Source organism: Panicum virgatum, chromosome 8K (assembly GCF_016808335.1).
Source record: "Panicum virgatum strain AP13 chromosome 8K, P.virgatum_v5, whole genome shotgun sequence".
NCBI classification, from domain to species: Eukaryota; Viridiplantae; Streptophyta; class Magnoliopsida; order Poales; family Poaceae; genus Panicum; species Panicum virgatum.
In genome coordinates, this window is record NC_053143.1 from 10883124 (window position 1) to 10904982 (window position 21859).

The 21859-nt window shown below is 47.1% G+C and overlaps 1 protein-coding gene and 1 long non-coding RNA gene across 2 annotated transcripts; both read left to right on the top strand.

Annotated features, from left to right (window-relative positions):
* The first annotated feature begins 7440 nt into the window (after positions 1–7440).
* Positions 7441–8014, top strand: LOC120646149. Its single transcript, XR_005664295.1, has 3 exons — positions 7441–7496; positions 7594–7728; positions 7815–8014. It is a non-coding gene; the product is annotated as an uncharacterized LOC120646149 (long non-coding RNA).
* A 227-nt stretch (positions 8015–8241) lies between these two features.
* Positions 8242–9290, top strand: LOC120645431. The gene is made up of 4 exons (XM_039922215.1): positions 8242–8410; positions 8532–8630; positions 8729–8876; positions 8962–9290. Exons 1-4 carry the CDS (start codon positions 8369–8371, stop codon positions 9288–9290), a joined length of 618 nt encoding a protein of 205 aa, XP_039778149.1. The 5' UTR covers positions 8242–8368.
* The last annotated feature ends 12569 nt before the right edge of the window (positions 9291–21859 follow it).

Sequence of the window (21859 nt, forward strand, 5' to 3'; positions counted from 1 at the left end):
GTCACGGGCTCCTGGTAGCCCCCTTGGCTCCACTATGGACTAATCTTATAAGCATCATCTCTTTGAGACTGAGCTGGAAGATCAGACGCCACACTACCAACGGGCATTGCTGCCTATCAATATCACTTTGCAAATAGACTTCTTCCCTATTTATATTGCCACTGCCATAATTACGGGAACCACATGTTTACGGCATAAATACATGAAGGAATAAAATAGACATGAGTATTGAGTAGTGTACGTGCACAAGGAAGCTAAAATTCTAACAGCTGTTCGATAAAAGATGTGCGGACTCAACAAGTTCACTGCTACAGAACCTATCATTGAAATGCCTTATCACCGCCGTTTGAACCAAACCGGCGGTGACTACTAGAAAGCACGCCAAAGGTCCACCCAAAAGTACCGATATGAAGAAGACCGGGTTTCATATTTTTTTTTTACCGAAAATGCTTTGGTACCGGGTACCAAAAGAGACCTTAGTCACTGGGTAAAATGCTTGGTATCCTAGGCGTCCACATTTGATCTCGCTTTCGTAGTACCGATTGCAAAACCGGTATCTAATGCCATTTTCAACCGGCACTTATAGCCCTTTCTCTAGTAGTATGTAGTCTATCACTGTCGGTTCTCTTTGGAATCCGGCCGTGATAGTGAACACACAGCCAGTTCATACTACAGACCGGCGGAGTTCACAAGGTATCACCACCAGGTTGTATTAGTGTGACGGCCCAGGTTTTTAAATAGCCAATTTAGGGTAATTAGAACCAAATCATGCATTAGTAACCAAGAAAAACCAAATTAAATACATTTATGGTTGCAATGCATGTGTGTGTGCGCGCGCTTGTACTTGGGTGGGATACATCTGGTATAGGGTAGTAGTGTAATTTTTTCCTACTCACCATGAAGTGCAAAACAAAATACATCAATATCCTTGATAGGTGATGTTAGAAATTTGGCATGAAGAATTAAATTCCAATTGAATAAGGTCACATGAAATGTTGAATAAATTCAAATTTTACCAAACGTGATCTGAAAATAATTTTTGAACCATAGCTCAAACGAAATTTTGCCCAAAACCAAAGTTGTAGCATTTTCAATGTGAAACAACTTTCATGTTCAAATATTTTCGAGTTTCCATACAAAAGTTGAAGAAAATTTGAATTCAAACTCGAATCGACTAATAATGTACTTTCGTCGGGATTTCAAATTAACTTTTGAATTGAGTCTCAAACGAACTGGTGCCTGAAACAAAAAGAGTAGAATTCGAAATTCTCTACAACTTTCATATTCAAAGTTTTCCATATTTCAATAGAAATTTTTGAGAAAAATTCAAATTTGGAATCAGGCAAATCTCTTTCTCTCTTTACTCTCTCTTTTCTCTCTCTCTCTCCTCTGTTCTGCGCCGGCCGAGCCGATGCCACCGGCCGTGCGCCGCTCTCCCCGGCCAGACCGCCTCCCCACCACCGGGTTCACCCAAACCGTTCCCCACTCCGCTCGGCCTCGCCACGCATCGTCGTCCCCTGCGAGCACGCCGAGGATGGCCGCCGAAGCGCCACGGCGACGCCGTGACGACCCGGCCGACCGCGCCTCGCCTCTTCTTGCATCTTTGACCGCCCAGACCCTTCCCGTGAGCTTCGAGACGTCCCCATCCTTCTCTCCTTCCTTCCTGAGCTCGAGCACCAAGCTCCGCGTGCCCCCTCTGTCGGGAACGGCCGCCGCCGCCCACCATGGCCGCCGCGGAGCTCACCCCTTCGGCCTCCCTCCACCCCGAACGACACCCCAGCTAGCTCCCCCACGCTCTGCTGGTGCTCCCCGACTCGCTCGCCGCCGCCCAGACCCGCCGGACCGCCGCCGCCGCCGCTAACCGTCGCCGCCGGAGCCCCTGCTCTGCGGAGGAGCCGCCTCCGGCTGTCCCGCGCTCAACCGAAGCCACCCCGAGGTTGCTCTCACCGCCCTCTTGCTCCTCCCCCTGTTCCCCCTCGCTGCCGGCGACCGCAGGTGCCGGATTCCAGCCGCCTGCCACCTCCCCTGCTTCAAACTCCGGCTAGGGGCATATCTGCGAGGAAAACACTTCTTCCAGGGGCCTCTGCACAAAAAGATATTTTTTCCTTTTTGTTTTCCAAAGCAGTGAACTTGTAAAATCGATATAAATATGAAGAAAAATCAGAAAAATGCAAACTCAATTGATCTGAGTTCTTTGTTACTAGATCTACAACTTTCTTTACATGCACATATTTATTTTATTTTTATATTTTAATCTAGGAAAAAGATTAGAATACATATACTATAATTATTTTAGGAGTTCTGCTCAGTGTTTATGGGTTATTTTTGGCTCATAGCTACTTCATGCCATGCTTAGATTTGTGTAAAAATTTGAGCACCAGTTAACTCCCCTAACAAGATGAAATCCTAGTCTTTGCTAGATCTAGCATAACAACTTGCTATTTATTTCTGGATGTTATACTATAGAAATGTGCATGAAACTTTTTCCATATTGTTGTAATGCTAGGTAAACACCACTGTCCAAGATTGGTTAATTTTTGATCGGTCTAGATATATATGTGATTTAATCCATGTTTAATAGTGCTATTTCATGATAAATAGTTCTGTTAACTAGAAAAATATAAACAATTCACAGAATACTTTACACCATATTATAAATATTCAGAAAAGTTTTTGTTACCATAACTTTTATACCTTGTTCTGTATAAATAGGTTTTGTTTCTAGCAGTGTCTATTTGTTTTATTTTTCACGATTAATTTGCTAATTAAAATTTGCTGAAACTTTTACAGTAGGCTTCTTAGTATATCTGGAATACTCTGTAAAATCATGAGCACCGTTACTATCATATTCCGTCCTGTAGAAATGAATCTTTTTTATAGAAGAATCTGTGTACTTTAATTTTCATGTTAGATATGATCAATGAAAATGGCTGAAATTTTTATAGTAAGCTTTTTGTTTAATTTTGTTCTTTGCATAAAAATTTCAACACCATAAACTCTTCCTAGTAATGATAGTAAATAAACTAATTTTCTATGTGAAAAATGACAAAAGACAAAAATGAGAAATCCAACTTGCTCTATAAGTTTAAGTCAAGTTAAATTACTACTCTATAAATGACTGCCCATGATTTGTTAATTAAGAAGTATCATGTCCGAACTCACTTAAGTGGACTACAACTTTATCGTGAAGGAAAAATAATAACATATACATTGTTGCGCAACTCGAAACTATGCATTCATACATATGCATTGTCGCATTTCATTTAGGTACAATAGAAGAACCGCGTGAATGACGTGATATCGGAGCCGAGCCAGAAGATGGTGAATGGTAGACACATCTAGAAGATGGATGGATGGATCCCGATGTGCATGACCGAAGGAAGATGCTCGCCGAGAAGTTGTTCTCTAACTAACACTGACCAAGTGTTATTCTCAGGCAAGCCCCGGAGCATGTCCTATCTATTTTAACATTTATGCAACTTATTACTGTTTCTATCTACTTGCGCATTTAAGTTTACAGGAGTTGCTTGGAACCTTAGCTGCATAATCCCAGGTACCTATGCTTGAACACTAGTATGTGTAGGTCGCTAGATGGCCAGGCTAATGGTTCGGTAGAAGTCGAGTGATTTCCTGTCACTCGCGAGAATTATAGGAGTTGAATGTCTACTACATACTGCAACTATAAGGCTCACGGGCGGGGTTGTGGTACTTGTGATACCCCGTCTGTTTAGTGAAAATGGGTAAGACCGCATGGTGTGGTAGTGGTGGTTAAGCTTTTGAACGTACTAACCACATGTCGAGAAATATGATAATCGGTAAGCTTAAGTACTGGATTGCACCGAGGCCGGAACATACCTCCCCACCGTCTTTGAACGTTGTTCTCATGCGGCCACATGTGGGTGCAAGGAGACTCACGACCCGGCGCCGTACCGTGGCGTGGATTCTTGTAGTCGAGGGTGGTGGGCCTGTTCCGTGCAGCGGGAATTGAAGGGAAAAGTCGCGTGGGCGAAGCGAGATGTCGATCCCCATGCGTGTGTTAGGTCTGCCTGTCCAGGTTAACAAATTCGATTCGAATCGTCTGCTTCTCATTGTTTTGGACTGTTTAACCCTTTTGCCACATAGAGTAAGAAGTGAAAGATGATGATGATGATGAATATGGTTGGTTGGATGATAAAAGATAATTATTCCCCACCATAAATTATGGTAGGCTCTCATAGAAGTAGAAGTAAGCGCAGGAACTATTGTTTCGAATTGGAATTGATGACTAGGATTCACCTGGAACTTATATCAAATTTGAACATCCTAAATTTCCCTGGAGCAATCCTGCTCTGACACAAATTAATTATTGGAGTTGTGTATAATGGAACTGCATGACAGTTTTAAAAGAAATGGAACTGCATGACAGTTTTCAAAAAAAAAATGGAACTGCATGTAGAAGCCGAATTTCTAAGCAATCCTATTAGGTAAAGCACATGTACACTTGAAAAATATGAAATTAAATACTAAAGCCTCCTGTTGTATTCCACTAGTTTGTTTCACCCCCTTTCTTCTGAATCAGTGTGCTATGAAGTCTAAATATGTGGTTTTGTTTGTGGAAGCAAGTGATCCTAAATTTCAGTTTGATGCGACCGCGGACGGTGGAGCGGCAGTACGAGAGCCTGGGCCTGGCGGCGCTGGACCTCCTCGCGGGATGGCGTGGCAGGAGGAGCTGCGGATGGCGCCGGAGGTCAGGCGCAGGAGACGGCGGCGGACGGCTCTCCAGCAGGGACGGGCGACACGGGACCTCCTCGTGCGGGCTCCAGCAGCGACGGCGGGAGGCGCGAGACCTCCAGAAGGGGCGGCTCCTGCAGGTCGACGGCGCTGCGCGCCACGCAGCAACAGCGGGGCGGGGCCTGGCCGATGCGCAGGGGCGGCGGCAGGGCAGGGCGGGGCGGGGCAGGGCAGTGGAAAACCTAGGATTTCAAAAAGGGTATGCGACGACATTTTATTTCACTTGCAATTCGGTACAATCCATATATAATTCGGTAATAAAATTTAAACCTCACCAAAAAAAAATTGGTTACCATGAACATAAATTACATTCCAGATCTTAAATTAAACAGTTAAATACAAAAGTTGCATAAATTATAATACAAATACTTCTAACATACTAGTTCAAATGAAAAAAAAAGCTACTGGTCTCCGATTTCTAATGCTCATGGAAAAAAATGCTACTTGTCTGGTAACCGAGATCTACAAAGTTTATTTTGAACTTAAATGAGATCTACAAAGTACAAACAAAGTATGAAAGTGCATCAAAATCAATCGACTCATGAATCCATGCATCAAAATCAATCGATTCATGAATCCATAAATCCTATGAGCTGCAGAGCTACAGTTAGGGTTCCAATTTCACAAATTTCATACCAATAATTGAAGCAATCCCGCAGCGGCAAACCGGCGTCTGGCGGTCCGCGGAAGCGGCGCAGGGACGTAGGGGCGAACCGGTGACGGCGGCGTCCGACGGCCGGCGGAGGTGGCGCAAGGGCGAACTGGCGAAGGGGGTGGCTGCGACAGTGCGGCGCAGGGCCCGGCTCAGGGCCGCAAGCGTGAACCGGCGTGGCGTCCGGCGGTCGGTTGAGGCGGAGGTGGTGGCGGCACGTGGCCCAATCCCGCCCCCGCCAGCTCCGTGTGGTCAACGGGTCGAGCGGGGCGGGGCCGGGCTGGGCCGGCGCACAGGGGCGGTGGCGGGGCGGGGCGGGGCGTCCGGTGTGGCGGTGAGCGAGAGATTGAGAGAGACCAGAGAGAGAGAGAGCGTGAGTGAGCCAGAGAGTTAATAAGTGCGCGGGAGTTCGTCGTGTGTCCAATCTAGGACACACAGCAAAAATTTTTTTCCTTTTTTTTGTTTTCAAATTCATCTTTGCCATGTACCACAGTTCTTGGCACACGGCAAACATATAAATTTCACCGTGTGCCCAAACCTGTCCACACGGCAAAGACTCCACCCAGATGCTTTGGCAAGACCATGCTGTCACGCTGGCTCACGCGCGATGCAGCGGATGTCGTGGCAAGGCAGAGTCGCGCCACATGCTTTGGCGCGACTGAGTCGCGCCATGCTCCGTGGCGCGACTCCGCCGATTTTGACTCGGCCCACCGACAAACCCTAGTCCAATTCCTCAGTTCCCTATCTTCTATCTTGTGTCCAGGAGACCTGGCTGACCGCCGCCCGCGACCCACCCAGCCGCTCGCCACCTGCGGCCGCCGGAGCACTGCAGCAAGCTCCCCCGCGGCCGGCGTTGCCGCCCGCCCTGCAGCCGCCCCCCACCCGCGGTCTGGCGACCGGCCCCTAGCGCCCTGCACCCACGCGCCCCCTAGCGCTGCCATTGCGGAGCACCAGCCGCCACCGGCCGCCGCCATTGCCGCTCCGCCAGGGCCATTCATGCCGCCGGATCCAGATCCGCCCCTGGTTCCCTCGATTACAGAGGTGAGTCTAGCCTACTATGCCTGGTTCCTCATCCAAAAATTTGAGTCTTCAAGTGCTTGATATTTCTGGAAATCACTTCAATGGAAGCCTCCCTGATGATATTGCTTCCCTACCTCCCTGGTTCCCTACTTTTTGTATGTAGATGGCACACCACCCGCGCTACCCTCTCCTGGAGATGCATTATGATGAGCGACACCGTGGCAAGATACAAGAAGAGCGTACGCAGGTGAATTTGTGTTCGTTTTTATTTTTGTGAAGTCATTAATTTGATTTTAGTTGATTATAAAGTTCATTGATATTTTTGTAGGTTTTGAAGCCTCTACGCCCCCGTCTTCACAAGCCTCTGCGGTGGGATGATAGGTACGCACCGTACCTAAAACAGGCTGGATTCCTCCCGTTGGCGTGGCTAGTCAAGGAGGGCCTCCCCGGTATGGACAATGCAGCTTTAACAGCTCTGGTGGACCGGTGGAGGCCTGAGACACACACATTCCACCTTCCCAGCGGTGAGATGTCAATTACACTCCAAGATGTGGCAATGCTATTTGGGCTTCGTATAGATGGTAGAGCCGTAACTGGTAGCATCTGTCCAAATGGATGGAGAGAAAGAGTGGAGCTGTTGTTTGGAGTGCACCCACCCGAACCACCGGAGGACACGAATGATAAGAGGCCTACAGGAGTGACCTCAGCTTGGTTGACGCAACATTTTGGTACACCACCTGGAGCGGATGCTAATGGCGGGATGGTTGCTAGGTTCGCTCGGGCATGGCTATGGCATTTGATCGCCAGGTTTCTATTTCCTGATTCGAGCGGGAACACAATCTCATGGATGTGGCTAGAACTAATTGGTCAAGACTGGGACAATATTGCCACTTTCAGCTGGGGGAACGCAACACTTGGGTGGTTGTACCGTCAGCTGTGTGATACTTGTAGGCAGAGCAAAGATAGTGCAAATCTTGGTGGTTGTGCTTACCTATTACAACTGTGGATGTGGGAGCGCCTTCCTGTTGGCCGGCCGGAGCGTTATGCTCATGGAGTAAGTATTTTATTTGTTCATTACTTTTGCATTGTTGTTGTTAGGTTTGGGTAATCTTTAAAATTCGCTAATGTCATTATTTATTGTTATATCTAAGGTTACGCCATTATACGAGGGAGAGGCTGTGGCTACAGTGGGTTGGTTATGGAACAATATTGGTACCGTGCAGGGTAATCCAGGAAGGCGGTACATAGACTTCAACAATGCCCTTGATTGCCTAAATGCTGCACACGTAAGCCTATAACCACCTCGTCTACCGCAATTCGTGTAATATATCGTCCTCAATTTGTTGTAATCATATTGAACATGTCGTATTAGGTTGAATGGCAACCATACAATCGCATGGAGGTGCAAAACATGAATCTTAGTCCGCAATGCATGAGGGATAATGAATACTGGCGCTCAGTTTGCCCTCTTATTTGCTATTACATTGTTGAGTACCACCTTCCAAATTGGGTGATGCGCCAATTTGAAATACTTCAGTCTTGTCCGCCTGAGTATATTAATACTAGCCATGATTTGCACGGGTATGGTTATTTATTTTATGCAATCTCATTCTATGGAAAATATTTGCATGTTTTACAAATACATTAATTCTTGCATACATTATATGTAGAACTGATAGACGGAAGCAGTGGGGTGCCAAAAACTGGGAGGAGAAGAACCTTGCATATGTGAATGCTTGGAATGGTCGAGGCAACAACATAGTTTATGGTGGCCCTGTTCACCGTGAGGTCCAGTTCAATATATATTTGGACTGGTTGAAGCAAAACACACGGCTAAAGCTCAAGGCTGCATTGGACGATACCCACATCGAGGATCTACCTTCGGACCCCGAAGATGTCTTTGCCGAATATGATGCTCACACGAGAATGGGTACGCAGCCCGAGCGAGGACCCTTTGAAGACTACATTGTAAGTTGTAGTGCACAACACTTGAAAATATTGCAATGTCCTACATCTTTATGACCTAACTTGTTAAGTAGTTTGTAGAATTTTTATGGCATAATAACTTGTGCGACCTATGCATTTGCAGGGGCAGCAACTTAGTCGTTTTGATAACGAGGCGGGACAAGCGTTGAGGGTGCCAATAGGATCTCCGGATGAGGCCACCGTGCTGAGGGGATTCTTACAGGTAGAATATGTACAATTCCCTCTAATATGTCTAATGAATTTAGTTTTCAGTTCTCAATGATTAGTGTCTTTCGAATTCTGTGCTGAAATGCAATGTAGAGGTTTAGACGGGGTTGCCAAAAAATGGCATTCAAACTGAACTGCATAGCGGGACAAGGACAACCAGCGGCCGATGATGGTGAACCTTCCGGGTCACGCCATCGCGGTACAAGAAGCACGAGTACTTCATTGGGCACCTCATCTACAGGTGGGACATTAGCAATGTTATTTCCATTTCTACTACTTTATGCTTGTTTTTACTTACATATATGTTAAACAATTCTCTCTAATAGGAGGACGTCGCAGCCGATCCGGTGCTCTCAGTATTGGAACCCCTCGTAGGAGGGGCAAGGAGAGACCCACTCAAGACATCGTCAGTGAGGAGTCTGAGGAGACATCAAGCTCAGATGGTGAAGATCTTGACTACGGCCACGATGAGATTGGCTTCTCACAGATTCCGGACGCTCCAGAGCCCACGCAAGATACTCCACGACCAAAGAGGCGGACAAGGGCACGGGCACGGGATCACACTGATGTCGGGAGCGCTAACGTCCTAGCTACTAAGCCGGGCCACCCTCGTCGTCCCAAGAAACCTTTCACCCCACATCCGTCCCATGACTAGCATGGTACTAGGTATGTTTGAACAAGGCTTGGTAGCCTCCACAAGCATGTTGGGTACGAGTGAAGTATGAGTAGATGTAGATGGAACTATGTAACTTAGATGGAAACATGTTGGCTAACATCGATGTACTGTTGAATCAAATGTTGCCTAAATTTAGTTTGTCACTGGACCTCTTGTATTAGTGTGGTTGATATCTTTTGCTTGTGACCTCCGATATGAACAACTTTGGTGAGGATGCTTCTATTTTGCTATTGCGGCTGGATGCTTGGGTCATCGAGGAGTCGCGCCATTTTAGTTGCAACTTCTATTGTGGAATGTTGTAAGATTATCAGCAGATTTTATTCTGGACATGTTCAGCCATTTGGTAGAGTGGCTGTTTATTCTGGATAGTCACTTTGGTGGTTTATTTTGAAAAAAAAGTGACAATGAATTGGAGTATGTGTTTATGTTATTTATGTGTTAATGAATGTGAAATATTTCACTAAATGTTTGTTCATCGAGGAGTCGCGCTATTTTACTTGGCGTGACCAGTTGGCACAAAATATGCCCACGGCAGATATGGTCAGTGGTTGCGTGTGGCGTGACTCTTCACTGAGTAGCGCCGAGTAGAGTGGCGGGACTCAGTAAAGAGTCGCGCCACGCACAGCCATCGACCAGTTTTACCTTAGGCCAAAATGGCACCAACTAGTCACGCCAAGTTCCACGGCGTGACTGCGTTAAGAGTCGCGCCACGTGGGGTGGCGTGACTCAGTAAAGAGTCGCGTCACGCACACCCATCGACCAGTTTTGCCGTGGGACAAAATGGCACCAACTAGTCACGCCAAATTCCACGGCGTGACTGCGTTAAAAGTCGCGCCACGTGGTGTGGCGTGACTCGTTAAAGAGTCGTGCCACGCACAGACATCGACCAGTTTTGCCGTGGGCCAAAATGGCACCAACAAGTCATGCCAAATTCCACGGTGTGACTATATTAAGAGTCGCGCCAATAAACTTGGCGGGACCAGCTGAATGGTCGCGCCACGAGGCTTGGCGGGACTCAACAAAGAGTCGCTCCACGCACACCCATCGACCAAAAGGGCTAGTTTTCGCAAATTTAGATCGGTACGGGTTATTTATAAAATATTAGATTAAAAAGGATTAAAATAAAAAAAATTCAAAGTGATGGCACTCGGCACCTAGATTTGCCGAGTGTTTTGGCCAAAACACTCGGCAAAGGGCCTGTTTGCCAAGTGTTTTAGCGAAAATACTCGGCAAAGCTGTCTAAAATTCAATTTTATTTTTGTTTTTAGTTTCAGCTCCTGCAAATCAAACACCTCACATATCACACATATCGCTCAAATATCACATATATCACACAAATGTCTCAAATATCACATATATCACCAAACAAGTCCACATATCACACATATAGTACATAGATATCATCACAAGTCCACAAATCGAACCAAGTCCACCACCAAGCTCACAAGTATCACCAAACAAGTCCATAACAAATCACATACTCTGTAGCATGCAAACTGATACTCTAGATGTACATGCATACAGATCAGGCAACAGAAATCCATCTTACAAGGCCTTTCCAGCAATTACATCGATATAAGATCCGGCAAAGCATCTTGCTGGCTACCGCGACCTTGGCTTCCTCCTTCCATCTGGCTACCGTGACCACTACTTTCTCCTTCCCTTGGAGTATTGCCATAGTAGTTGATGGTGACGACGGGGTTGTCGTGGTTGGTGCTGGAGAAGCAGCTGACATGGGTCGCACAGTTGCTACATGGCAGACACCCACCTAACCAGCTAATCATCTTGGAGAACTTCTTCCGTAATGTCATAGGATTTGGTGAGAACTTTGATATTTGAATGGCTCCACCAAAGCAAACACAGACAAATTTCACCTGTGGATCTGGGTTTGCTGATGTTGTTGTAGGTAGAATGCGATGATTAGAAATGCATGTAAAGATCTGGGGTACCGGATTCGCCCGATGTGGAGGAGGTTGTGGAGGTGGCCTCCCCGCGGTCTTGGATTTGGAGGAGGTGCCTGGGAGGGGGGATAACTGAGGCCGCATACCAGAATAACTGAGTGGTCAGACAAGGATAACTGAGTCCCAAGAAAAAAATAACTGAGTTGGGAGAATAACTGGCACAAATTAATTATTGGAGTTGTGTATAATGGAACTGCATGACAGTTTTAAAAGAAATGGAACTGCATGACAGTTTTTTTAAAAAATGGAATTGCATGTAGAAGCCGAATTTCTAAGAAATCCTATTAGGTAAAGCACCTGTACACTTGAAAAATATAAAATTAAATACTGAAGCCTGCTGTTGTATTCCACTAGTTTGTTTCACCCCCTTTCTTCTGAATCCGTGTGCTAGGAAGTCTAAATATGTGGTTTTGTTTGTGGAAGCAAGTGATCCTAAAGTTCAGTTTTATGCGTACCGCGGACGGTGGCGCGGCAGTACGAGAGCCTAGGCCTGGCGGCGTTGGACCTCCTCGCGGGATGGCGTGGCAGGAGGAGCTGCGGATGGCGCCGGAGGTCAGGCGCAGGAGACGGCGGCGGGCGGCTCTCCAGCAGGGATGGGCGACGCGGGACCTCCTCGCGCGGGCTCCAGCAGCGACGGCGGGAGGCGCGAGACCTCCAGCAGGGGCGGCTCCTGCAGGTCGACGGCGCTGCGCGCCACGCAGCAGCAGCGGGGCGGGGCCCGGCCGATGCGCAGGGGTGGCGGCGGGGCCGGGCAGGGCAGTGGCGAACCTAGGATTTCAAAAAGGGTATGCCACGACATTTTATTTCACTTGCAATTCGGTACAATCCATATATAATTCGGTAATAAAATTTAAACCTCACAAAAAATGGTTACCATGAACATAAATTACATTCCAGATCTTAAATTAAATAGTTAAATACTAAAGTTGCATAAATTATAATACAAATACTTCTAACATACTAGTTCAAATGAAAAAAAGCTACTGGTCTCCGATTTCTAATGCTCATGGAAAAAAAAGCTACTTGTCTGGTCTACGAGATCTACAAAGTTTATTTTGAACTTAAATGAGATCTACAAAGTACAAACAAAGTATGAAAGTGCATCAAAATCAATCGACTCATGAATCCATGCATCAAAATCAATCGATTCATGAATCCATAAATCCTATGAGCTGCAGAGCTACAATTAGGGTTCCAATTTCACAAATTTCATACCAAAAATTGAAGCAATCCCGCAGCGGCAAACCGGCGTCTGGCGGTCCGCAGAAGCGGCACAGGGACGCAGGGGCGAACCGGTGACGGCGGCATCCGACGGCCGGCGGAGGTGGCGCAAGGGCGAACTGGCGAAGGGGGCGGCTGCGACAATGCGGCGCAGGGCGCGGCTAAGGGCCGCAGGCGTGAACCGGCGTGGCGTCCGGCGATCGGCGGAGGCGGAGGCGCTGGTGGTGGTGGCACGTGACCCAATCCCGCCCCCGCCAGCTCCGTGTGGTTGATGGGTCGAGCAGGGCGGGGCCGGCCGGGCCGGCGCACAGGGGCGGCGGCGGGGCGGGGCGGGGCGTCCGGCGCGGCGGTGAACGAGTGAGCGAGAGAGACCAGAGAGAGCGTCAGTGAGCCAGAGAGTTAATAAGTGCGCGGGAGTTCGCCGTGTGTCCGATCTAGGACACACGACAAAGATTCTTTGCAGTGTGCCATAGATCTTGGCACACGGCAAAATATGACGACGTCGACCGGCCGTGATCGACGGGCCACGTGGCGCTATGTTTGCCGTGTGCCTCTATGTGGCACACGGTACAGATGTAAATTCGCCTTGTGCCTAACGGAGGCACACGACAAAATGTGACGGCGTTGACCGACCGTGATGCTCTGGCCACGTGGCCCTGTCTTTGTCGTGTGCCGATCTGAGGCACACGGCAAAAATCATTTTGCCGTGTGCCAAGGTTAGGGCACACGGCGAAGCCTCCTTCCGCCGTGGGCTTTATTTTGGCCGTGTGTTCTGTGTTTGGCCCACGACAAAGGCTCTCTTCGCTGTGTGCCCGATGGTTTGCGCACGGCGAACTCTTAGGCACACCGCGAATTACCGGTTTCCGGTAGTGAGTGAGGTTTATGAAGGCACGTACCAGGTACATTTGGTTAGCAGCTAGGTTGATGGCGTCCAGCAGCAGGACCGGGTACGACGCGTTGACGCGGTAGGTGTCGTCGTCGCGCCCCGACGGCAGGAACACCGGCGGCGGGCGCGGCTCCACGCAGCCGTCGTCGCACTGGCACGGCGGCCAGCCGCCGCCCAAGCTTCCACCAGGCGCGGCCGTGACGACGATCGTCGCCGCCTCCTGCACCGTGAGCTGCACGCTCAGCGTGGCGAACGCCGGGGCGACGCTGCCCGGCGAGCCCATCGCCGTCGGCCGCTGCGTCTGGTAGCTCGACAACCACGACAGCATGTAGGCCGTCGCTGACAGCGGCGAGGACGACGAGCCGCCGCCGCTCCCGGCTGCCGCTAGGACGGTCACCATCTTGTTGATCTCGATCTCGAGGACCCCCAGGTCCAGACCGCTCCAGAACTGACGGGCCTGCATGAACTCCTCCCACCGGCTCTGCAGCTTCGTCGCCATGGCGGCGCCCACCTCCGCCGTGATGGAGCTGAGCTCCCAAATCTCGTTCTCGACGAAGGTGGTCACCATGTCCAGAACGCCGAACTGGACGATCTGGTCCATCACCGCGGGGACGGGGACTTTCTGCAGCGAGGCGGCGACGGCGATGGCGACGCCTTCCGGCGGCGGCCTTTGCACCGACAAGGTGGCCTGGATCTTCGGTGGAGAAGGGACGCCGGAGCCGGTGGTGGCCGAAGAAGCTGGCGGTGAGCAGCTCTTGCTTGTCGCAGCAGCCGTCGACGGAGGCCGACGTCGACGCGGGAACAGCAGGCACGTTGAGGTGGACGATGAAGCTCTTCGCCTCGCCGGCGTAGAGCACGCCGACGGTGACCTCGCCGGACGCCCTGTCGCCGGAGATGGCGCTACCGTATCCCCCCGACTCGATCCTCTCGACCCTGACGCCGCTCCCGACGGCCGCCTCGACGCTGACGCGCGTGCCGACGGCGGCGACGGCCTTGATCCCGCTTAGGCAGACGGCGACGGCGCCGGCGACGCTGTTCGTGCTCTCGCCGTCGGCGACGAAGGAGTAGGTGCCATGGGACTCCTCGGCGATGGAGAGCAGAGCCTTGGGGTCGTGCGCCGCACCCACGCCGATCGTGTGGACGACGGGGTGGTTCTTGAGGAACTCGCGAGGCAGCTTGCTGAACCTGCTGCTCTCCTTGGTGTCCGTCACCAAGATGATGAAGCTCGCGCGGCTACTCGTCGTCGCCGGCAGCTCCGAAAGCATCTGCGACGATTTCAGTCAAGATCAGCAGCAGGTGTACACGGCCATTTCTCAAATTCAAACTCGACCGTGCGCGGTCACAGAGTCCAGAAACTTATTGACGTCATTTTCAAAAAAAAAAAGTAAAACGCGACATGTCCTCCATAACGTTTGTCAGCTTCTATGCTGAGAATTTTGTAAAAATTTAGTTGTGTGTGGTTGCAGAGACCGAAGACGTTTCCTTTTCCCAAAAAAAAAAAACCTTGATGGCCTCCTTCAAGCCAGAGCCTTGCTGAGCATGGCCATCACGGGGACGGGGCTGCAGCTTGTCCAGTGAGTTTCCGGCGTTGCGCCGCGCATCGCGGATGTCGAGAAAACCAGTGGCCGTCTCTCCGAAGAGCCGATTGCTGGACGGCCCAACGACGGCGAGACGATCGTCGTCACGGAGCTGTCTGATGATAAACAGGACGGCCTTCTTCACCGAATCCAGCAGCGCCATGCCGCCACCGACATTGAGCACCACGGCGAGGTCGACGGGGACACGCCTCGACGCGCACCAGGACCTGGAAGTCTTTGCTTGTCTGGCCTCGTGGGATCTGAGGGAAGATTGGGGTGGTCGTCAATTTCACGGTCTCGGCACCGGTGATCCTGGCCTGCACATGCGTAGATCATGATCAGGAAAAGGCACACATAAAAAAAAACTCTGGAATTATTCTTCTAAATAATTAATGATGTTTCATTTGATGTTGCCAAGTTCATCATGCTCATTTTGGACCTGAGTTCTCTGCCGGTTAGGCATCTTTTGATGCCGAACCATTTGAACAACAATAAGTCGAGTGTTTTGTGGCAAAGAGAGAAACATGACATCAATCTCGGCAATGCATTCGAAAAATACAAAACTCATTATTAGTTGGGGGGAAAAAGCAGCAGTGGTAAAGTTTAGCATGATATGATGAGAACGATGATATTGTTGTTGTTGCTGTGTTTCGCAGGAAAATGAAACAAACTAAGTAGAAGTCAGAAAAAAGCAAGTTAATTAACCTCTGAGAGAAGGTGTGTGAAAAGGAGGCACGCCAACAGTGCAGCTGGCGCGCCCATCCTATACACTTCCATTTTGGATATGGAACAAGTGAACATAGGTCCTGCACATTACCATTGCTTAGGCAATTTTTAAAAATCAGTTTCCAAATAACTAGTATTTATTAGCAAATAAATAAATCAAGAAATCGCTTGGATGATGCTGGAGGTAGGGCGGGTAAAGGGTTGGGCTCGTATTCTATATATTTTCAAGCTAAGAATGATTAAGCACTGAATTGGATTGTAAAGGGAATTAAAAGAATTATTATGTTTCGTTACCACCTCTCATTGGAAGCAGAAGAGACACCTTTGAATAAACAGGTTCCAAAATATAACAACTTTTATGATAGTTGTTTTTATTACGAATAAAACGAATATATGTTGTCAATCTTTATGTTCTATTTACCATCTGCGGTCAAAGTTTAAAAGGTTTGACTTGGAAAAAACCTAAAAATAGCTATATTTTGGGAAGGAAGTAGTACATACTACTTAAAAAAAGATTCTTTAGATGCTCCTACTTTCTCAGTGCCATATATATGGGAGGCGTCAAGAACTGCGGGCCATAGTTCATCAGTTCAATTGGAGATAAGAAGAAACAATTGCCTAGTGATTTGCCCGGGCTCCATTCGAACCCTGGGTTCTGCCACTGTCAAGAACCAAACACAAGCCGCCATTGTCACTACCGACGTAAATTCGAAAACCGGTGTACTGACATATAGGGTATAGTAAGTGGCTGATGTATAAGCAGCTTCCAAATCACGGGAATTAGGTGTGATCTCAGTCCTCGAGTCACACTGTGATGTGTACGTATTTTAGATGTAACTAATTAAGTGGCCGGACACGTACCTCTTGCTTACGTACACATACAGATAGTAAATAGTGGCACACGTATTCCTGGGTGGTATTGTAGTTTTTGCATGCCATCTCGCTAACAGATACAGTTTTTGCTTTGTCGTGTGTTACATCTTTGTTATATGTGCACACAGCAAAAAGATTGTTTGCCGTGTGCCCGATAGAAATAAAGCACACGGCAAAGAGCCAGATTCCGGTAGTGTATGTGGTGGTAGCTATATATCTATCCGTGGAACACGAGTGAATGCATGCAATACTGTAATAGTGGTGTCCGGTGCCAACTCAAAAGTCTTGTTACCAAAAGGTGCCTACATGTGGCGCCGTGCACAGGAGCAAGCAATGAGAATTAGGGTCGGCTGATGGAGACGATTGATATGAAAATAGTACCATGATTTCATCGTGACAACATCAAGCTAAGCTAGCAAGAGTAGGCCATCTAGTCATGCATCAAGAGTAAGCTAATTAGTATGTATAGTGCCATATGAACGGGATGGCTCAACTACCATATGTACTTTGGCTAGTTTATCACCGGAGAAGAAAGTCACAACACAAATCTGCCGGGATCTACTCCTGCTACATAGCTTCTTGTGGTGCTGTATATCGTACAGATGAGGGTATACCTAAACTTATTATTCGGATTCTACGACTATGCGACGTCAATTATGATGTTCCTTATGCGCCACCTGTGTCGTCCATATTTTTTAATGTAAATTTTGCTATAGGAGATGCAAAAACCTACACTACAACAAAAACTATTTGTGAGTGTGGTTTAGCGGCCGAAGAGGTTTTTTTTTGTTACTTAAGGACTTTATTGAAATATCAAATACAAGATACAGAAATGAGGCGGTAGGTGCCCCCAATGTATGCTTTGTAGAGCTAGATGGACATGACAAGGTGCCAAGTGATTAGCATTGTTACAAGCAAAAAGGCAAGCTGGAAGGTCAGCTTGAGATCTAGCTTGAGCTGCCAGATCGTGTGCAGTTGAGTTTCTTTGTCTTGGAATCTTGATGACAGTGAAGTTTGCTTGTTCAGAATTGCAGAGAAAATCTGCAATCAGTGGTCTTGTTCTCTGTTAGAATCAGTGAGGGTTCTAGGATCGACTAGACACGGATCAAGAGGGGTATCTTCCATCTTTCCTTTTCACGAGTGCAAAAGGGTTCCTAGATCTAGAACATAGAGTACATTAGAGTACAGAGAGAGAGGGAGAGAGAGACCATCACCACCGGAGGAGCTTGAGGCGGCCATCACAGGTTCGCTGATGAAGATCTGCTCTAGGGCAGCGGCGAGTGATGCAGCAGCTTCACGGTCGTGGCGGCGTTGTCGTGAACGACGGCGCCAACGACGACGAACCAGGGTTGATGGTGGTGGCGGTGAGACTTCCCACTGCTCCAGCGCCTCTCTCTAGATCGGCTAGGGTTAGGGAATGTGGGTAAGGGTGCTGGCGGCGCGACGATCCTCGTGTCGTGTGCCCCGGCCCCTCACCCCCTTTTTATTTTGGCGCTGTGCAGCGGGGGCCCACCAACCATTAAGGGTTGGGCGCCCCCGATCAGGGCGCGGATTAAGGCCCTAATAGACCGTTGGGTCTATTAGGAAGGAGATCAATCCAACATTCTCCCCCTTGATCTCACTTTGTACTTTAACTTTATACTTTAACATGAAACTTTTTCCTTTATTTGTTCCATCACAGATTAATAAATAGAGCATGCTTTATCGTCACGGTCCAAGACCGATAGACTCAACAGCTACCATACACATCACTGTTTTGAAACAAATTCTTTATCTTTTGGGCCCTTTTTATTCTCCAGAAATCACAGGCTTTCTCTTAAACCCATGCCGGCTATGTGTTCCATGAACACATTGGGTGGTAAGCCTTTAGTGAGCGGATACGCAAGCATTTTCTTTGTACTTATATGCTCGAGTGTAATAGAGTGATTCTGGATTTTCTCCTTCACAACATAAAACTTTATGTCAATGTGTTTGGCAGCACCACTTGACTTATTGTTGTGAGCATAAAACACTGCTGGTTCATTGTCGCAGTACATTCTGAGTGGTCTTTGAATGCTGTCTACCACTCTTAAACCGGGTATAAATTTATTTAACCATTCAACCTGCCCCGAGGCCTCATAACATGCCACAAATTCAGCGTACATCGTCGATGATGCAGTGACGCTTTGTTTGGAGCTTTTCCACGATATAGCTCCCCTTGCGAGTGTGAACACATAACCGGACGTGGACTTTCGGTCATCGATGCCCCCCGCAAAATCCGCATCTGAGTACCCTTCTATCTCTAGGGAATCGGATTTTCTGTATGTTAGCATAAGGCCTTTCGTGCCTTGCACATAACGTAATGCTTTCTTTACCATAATCCAGTGTGCCTGTCCTGAATTACTTTGATATCTGCCAAGTATCCCGGTAACAAATGCTAAGTCAGGGCGTGTACAAACTTGAGCATACTGTAGGCTTCCGACAGCTGAAGCATATGGAACCGCTTTCATTTGATCGATCTCATACTAGTTCCTGGGACATTGAAATTTCCCAAATCTATCGCCCTTGACTATTGGAGCAGGTGAAGGCTTGCACATATGCATACTATATTTCTTTAGAACCTTTTCTAAGTATGCCTTTTGTGACAGTCCTAATACCCCCTTTGTTCTATCTCGGTGAATTTCAATTCCCAAAACAAATGAAGCTTCACCGAGATCTTTCATATCAAAGTTTGAGGACAAGAATTTCTTTGTCTCCAGTAGCAGACCAACATCACTACTAGCAAGTAGAATGTCATCCACATATAGGATCAGGAAAATAAATTTTCCACTTCTGAACTTTGCAAAAATGCAATTGTCCTCCTCATTTTCTTTAAACCCAAATTTTCTTATGGTTTCATCAAACTTTAAATACCACTGCCTAGAGGCATGCTTTAATCCATAAATGGATTTCTTTAAACGACACCCCATATGTTCTTTTCCTTTCACGACAAAACCTTTTGGTTTTACCATGTAAATATTTTCATACAAATCCCCGTTGAGGAATGCCGTCTTTACATCCATCTGATGTAACTCTAAGTCATAATGTGCCACCAATGCTATTATAATCCTGAAGGAATCTTTACACGAAACCGGAGAAAAGGTTTCGTTATAGTCTATCCCTTCTCTTTGCGTAAAACCTTTTGCCATGAGTCGTGCTTTGAACCTTTCTACATACCCTTTGGAGTCATGTTTTATCTTGTAAACTCATTTACAGCCTACTGTTTTGGCTCCTTTAGGAATTTCCTCTAAGTCCCAAACACCATTGGAACTCATTGATTTCATCTCATCCTTCATAGCTTCCAGCCATTTAGATGAGTGAATACTTCTCATGGCTTCTTCATATGAAGTGGGATCACCCTCCATATGAACCTCTTCTGTATTATAAACTTCATAGTCGTTAGAAAAAGCCGACATTCTTTCTCTTTGTGACCTTCTAAGGGCCACTGCTTGTGGCACATTTTGTGCCTCAACTTCTGGCACATTTTCCATAGGGGGCTGTAGCACCTCCTCCTCCATAGGGGGCTTCTAGGTACTATGCTCCCCCTGATCATTTCACTTTCAAGAAAGACAGCATGTCTCGTTTCTACAAACTTTGTATGTCTGTCTGGGCAGTAGAAACGAAAACCTTTCGATTTTTCAGGATAGCCTATAAAATGGCAGCTTACAGTTTTGGGATCCAGTTTTCCAATATTTGGATTAAACACTTTAGCCTCAACTGGGCTCCCCCAGACTCGTAGGTGAGTCAGTGAGGGTTCTCTTCCTGTCCATAGCTCATACGGCATTTTGGCACCAATTTGCTTGGCACTCTGTTGAGAATATGGATGGCGGTTTTTAACGCCTCCATCCACAGACTCAATGGCAATATGGAATAACTCATCATACTGCGCACCATATCCATTAGTGTACGGTTGCGCCTTTCAGCTACTCCATTTTGCTGAGGCTCCCCCGGTGTAGAGTATTGGGCAACTATACCATTTTCCTGTAAAAACCTCGCAAAAGGTCCAGGAACTTGTCCATAAGAGGTATGTCGACCGTAGTACTCCCCTCCACGGTCTGATCTTACTATTTTAATTCTTTTGTCAAGCTGATTTTCAACCTCAGCTTTGAATATTTTAAATTTATCCAATGCCTCAGATCTTTCTTTAATTGGATAAATGTAACCATAGCGGGAGTAATCGTCTGTGAATGTTATGAACGAATCATAGCCATCCACACTTTTCACAGGAAACGGTCCACATATATCAGTGTGGATTATTTCTAATATTCCTGCACTTCGTGTGGCACCCTTTTTGATTTGCTTTACAAATTTTCCTTTAATGCATTCAATGCATTGTTCAAGATCAGAGAACTCTAACTGTGGAAGAATTTCACTCTTCACTAATCTTTCAATTCTCCCCCTCGAAATATGACCTAAACGACAGTGCCATAATTTCGATGAAGTATCTTGTGTTCTCTTTCTTTTCTTTGTTTCTTTCTCTAACAAGGATTCATGCACATTCACATTACATACAGAATACACTTTATCACGCATAGATAATAAATAAAGATCATTGTAAAGGATAGCATCACCAATACAATTATTATCAAACCATAGTTCACATTTGCCATTCGCAAAATGACAACCAAAACCATCTGTGTCTAAGCGTGATACACTTATCAAGTTTCTTTGAAGCAAAGGAACAAATAAAACATCTTTTAATACAAGCATGAAACCATTAACTAGCTCGATGGAGACATCGCCAACAGCTTCAACATCTGCTTGTACTCCGTTCGCGACTTTAATATGTCTTTCGCTTCTTTGCGTAGTCCTTGTCGAACGGAATCCCTGTAAAGAATTTGCAACATGCACAGTTGCACCAGAATCAATCCACCAAGTAGATTTAGAAAAATGTAAATACAGGGATTCATTAACAAATGAAATTACATTCTCACCATTCTTTGCCATTATCATCTTTAAGTAAGCGGGACAATCTGCTTTACGATGCCCCTTGTCAAAACAGTGGAAGCACTCATCTTGTGCTGGAGGGCGCTGTTGCTGATACTTCTGTGGCATAGGTGCTTTGTCTTTGGACTTTGGGGAAGAAGCAGCATGAAAAGGCCTTTTCTTGTTATTATGCACAAAATTGACAGACCCACCATTCTGTTTCTTGAGTCTATCTTCCTCTTGTGCACACATGGCAATTGCCTTTTCCATGTTCCACTTCTCTGGCTGTGAGTTATAGTTTACAACAAATGTTGCAAACTCTTTTGGCAGAGAAGCGAATACCAAGTGCACCATAAACTC

Excerpts from the sequence above, each read along its gene's own strand:
- LOC120645431 (XM_039922215.1), top strand. The coding sequence starts at position 8,369 with ATGGGTACGCAGCCCGAGCGAGGACCCTTTGAAGACTACATT. Across the intron at positions 8,411-8,531 it reads GACCCTTTGAAGACTACATT|GGGCAGCAACTTAGTCGTTT; the intron begins GTAAGTTGTAGT and ends ATGCATTTGCAG. Across the intron at positions 8,631-8,728 it reads TGCTGAGGGGATTCTTACAG|AGGTTTAGACGGGGTTGCCA; the intron begins GTAGAATATGTA and ends AATGCAATGTAG.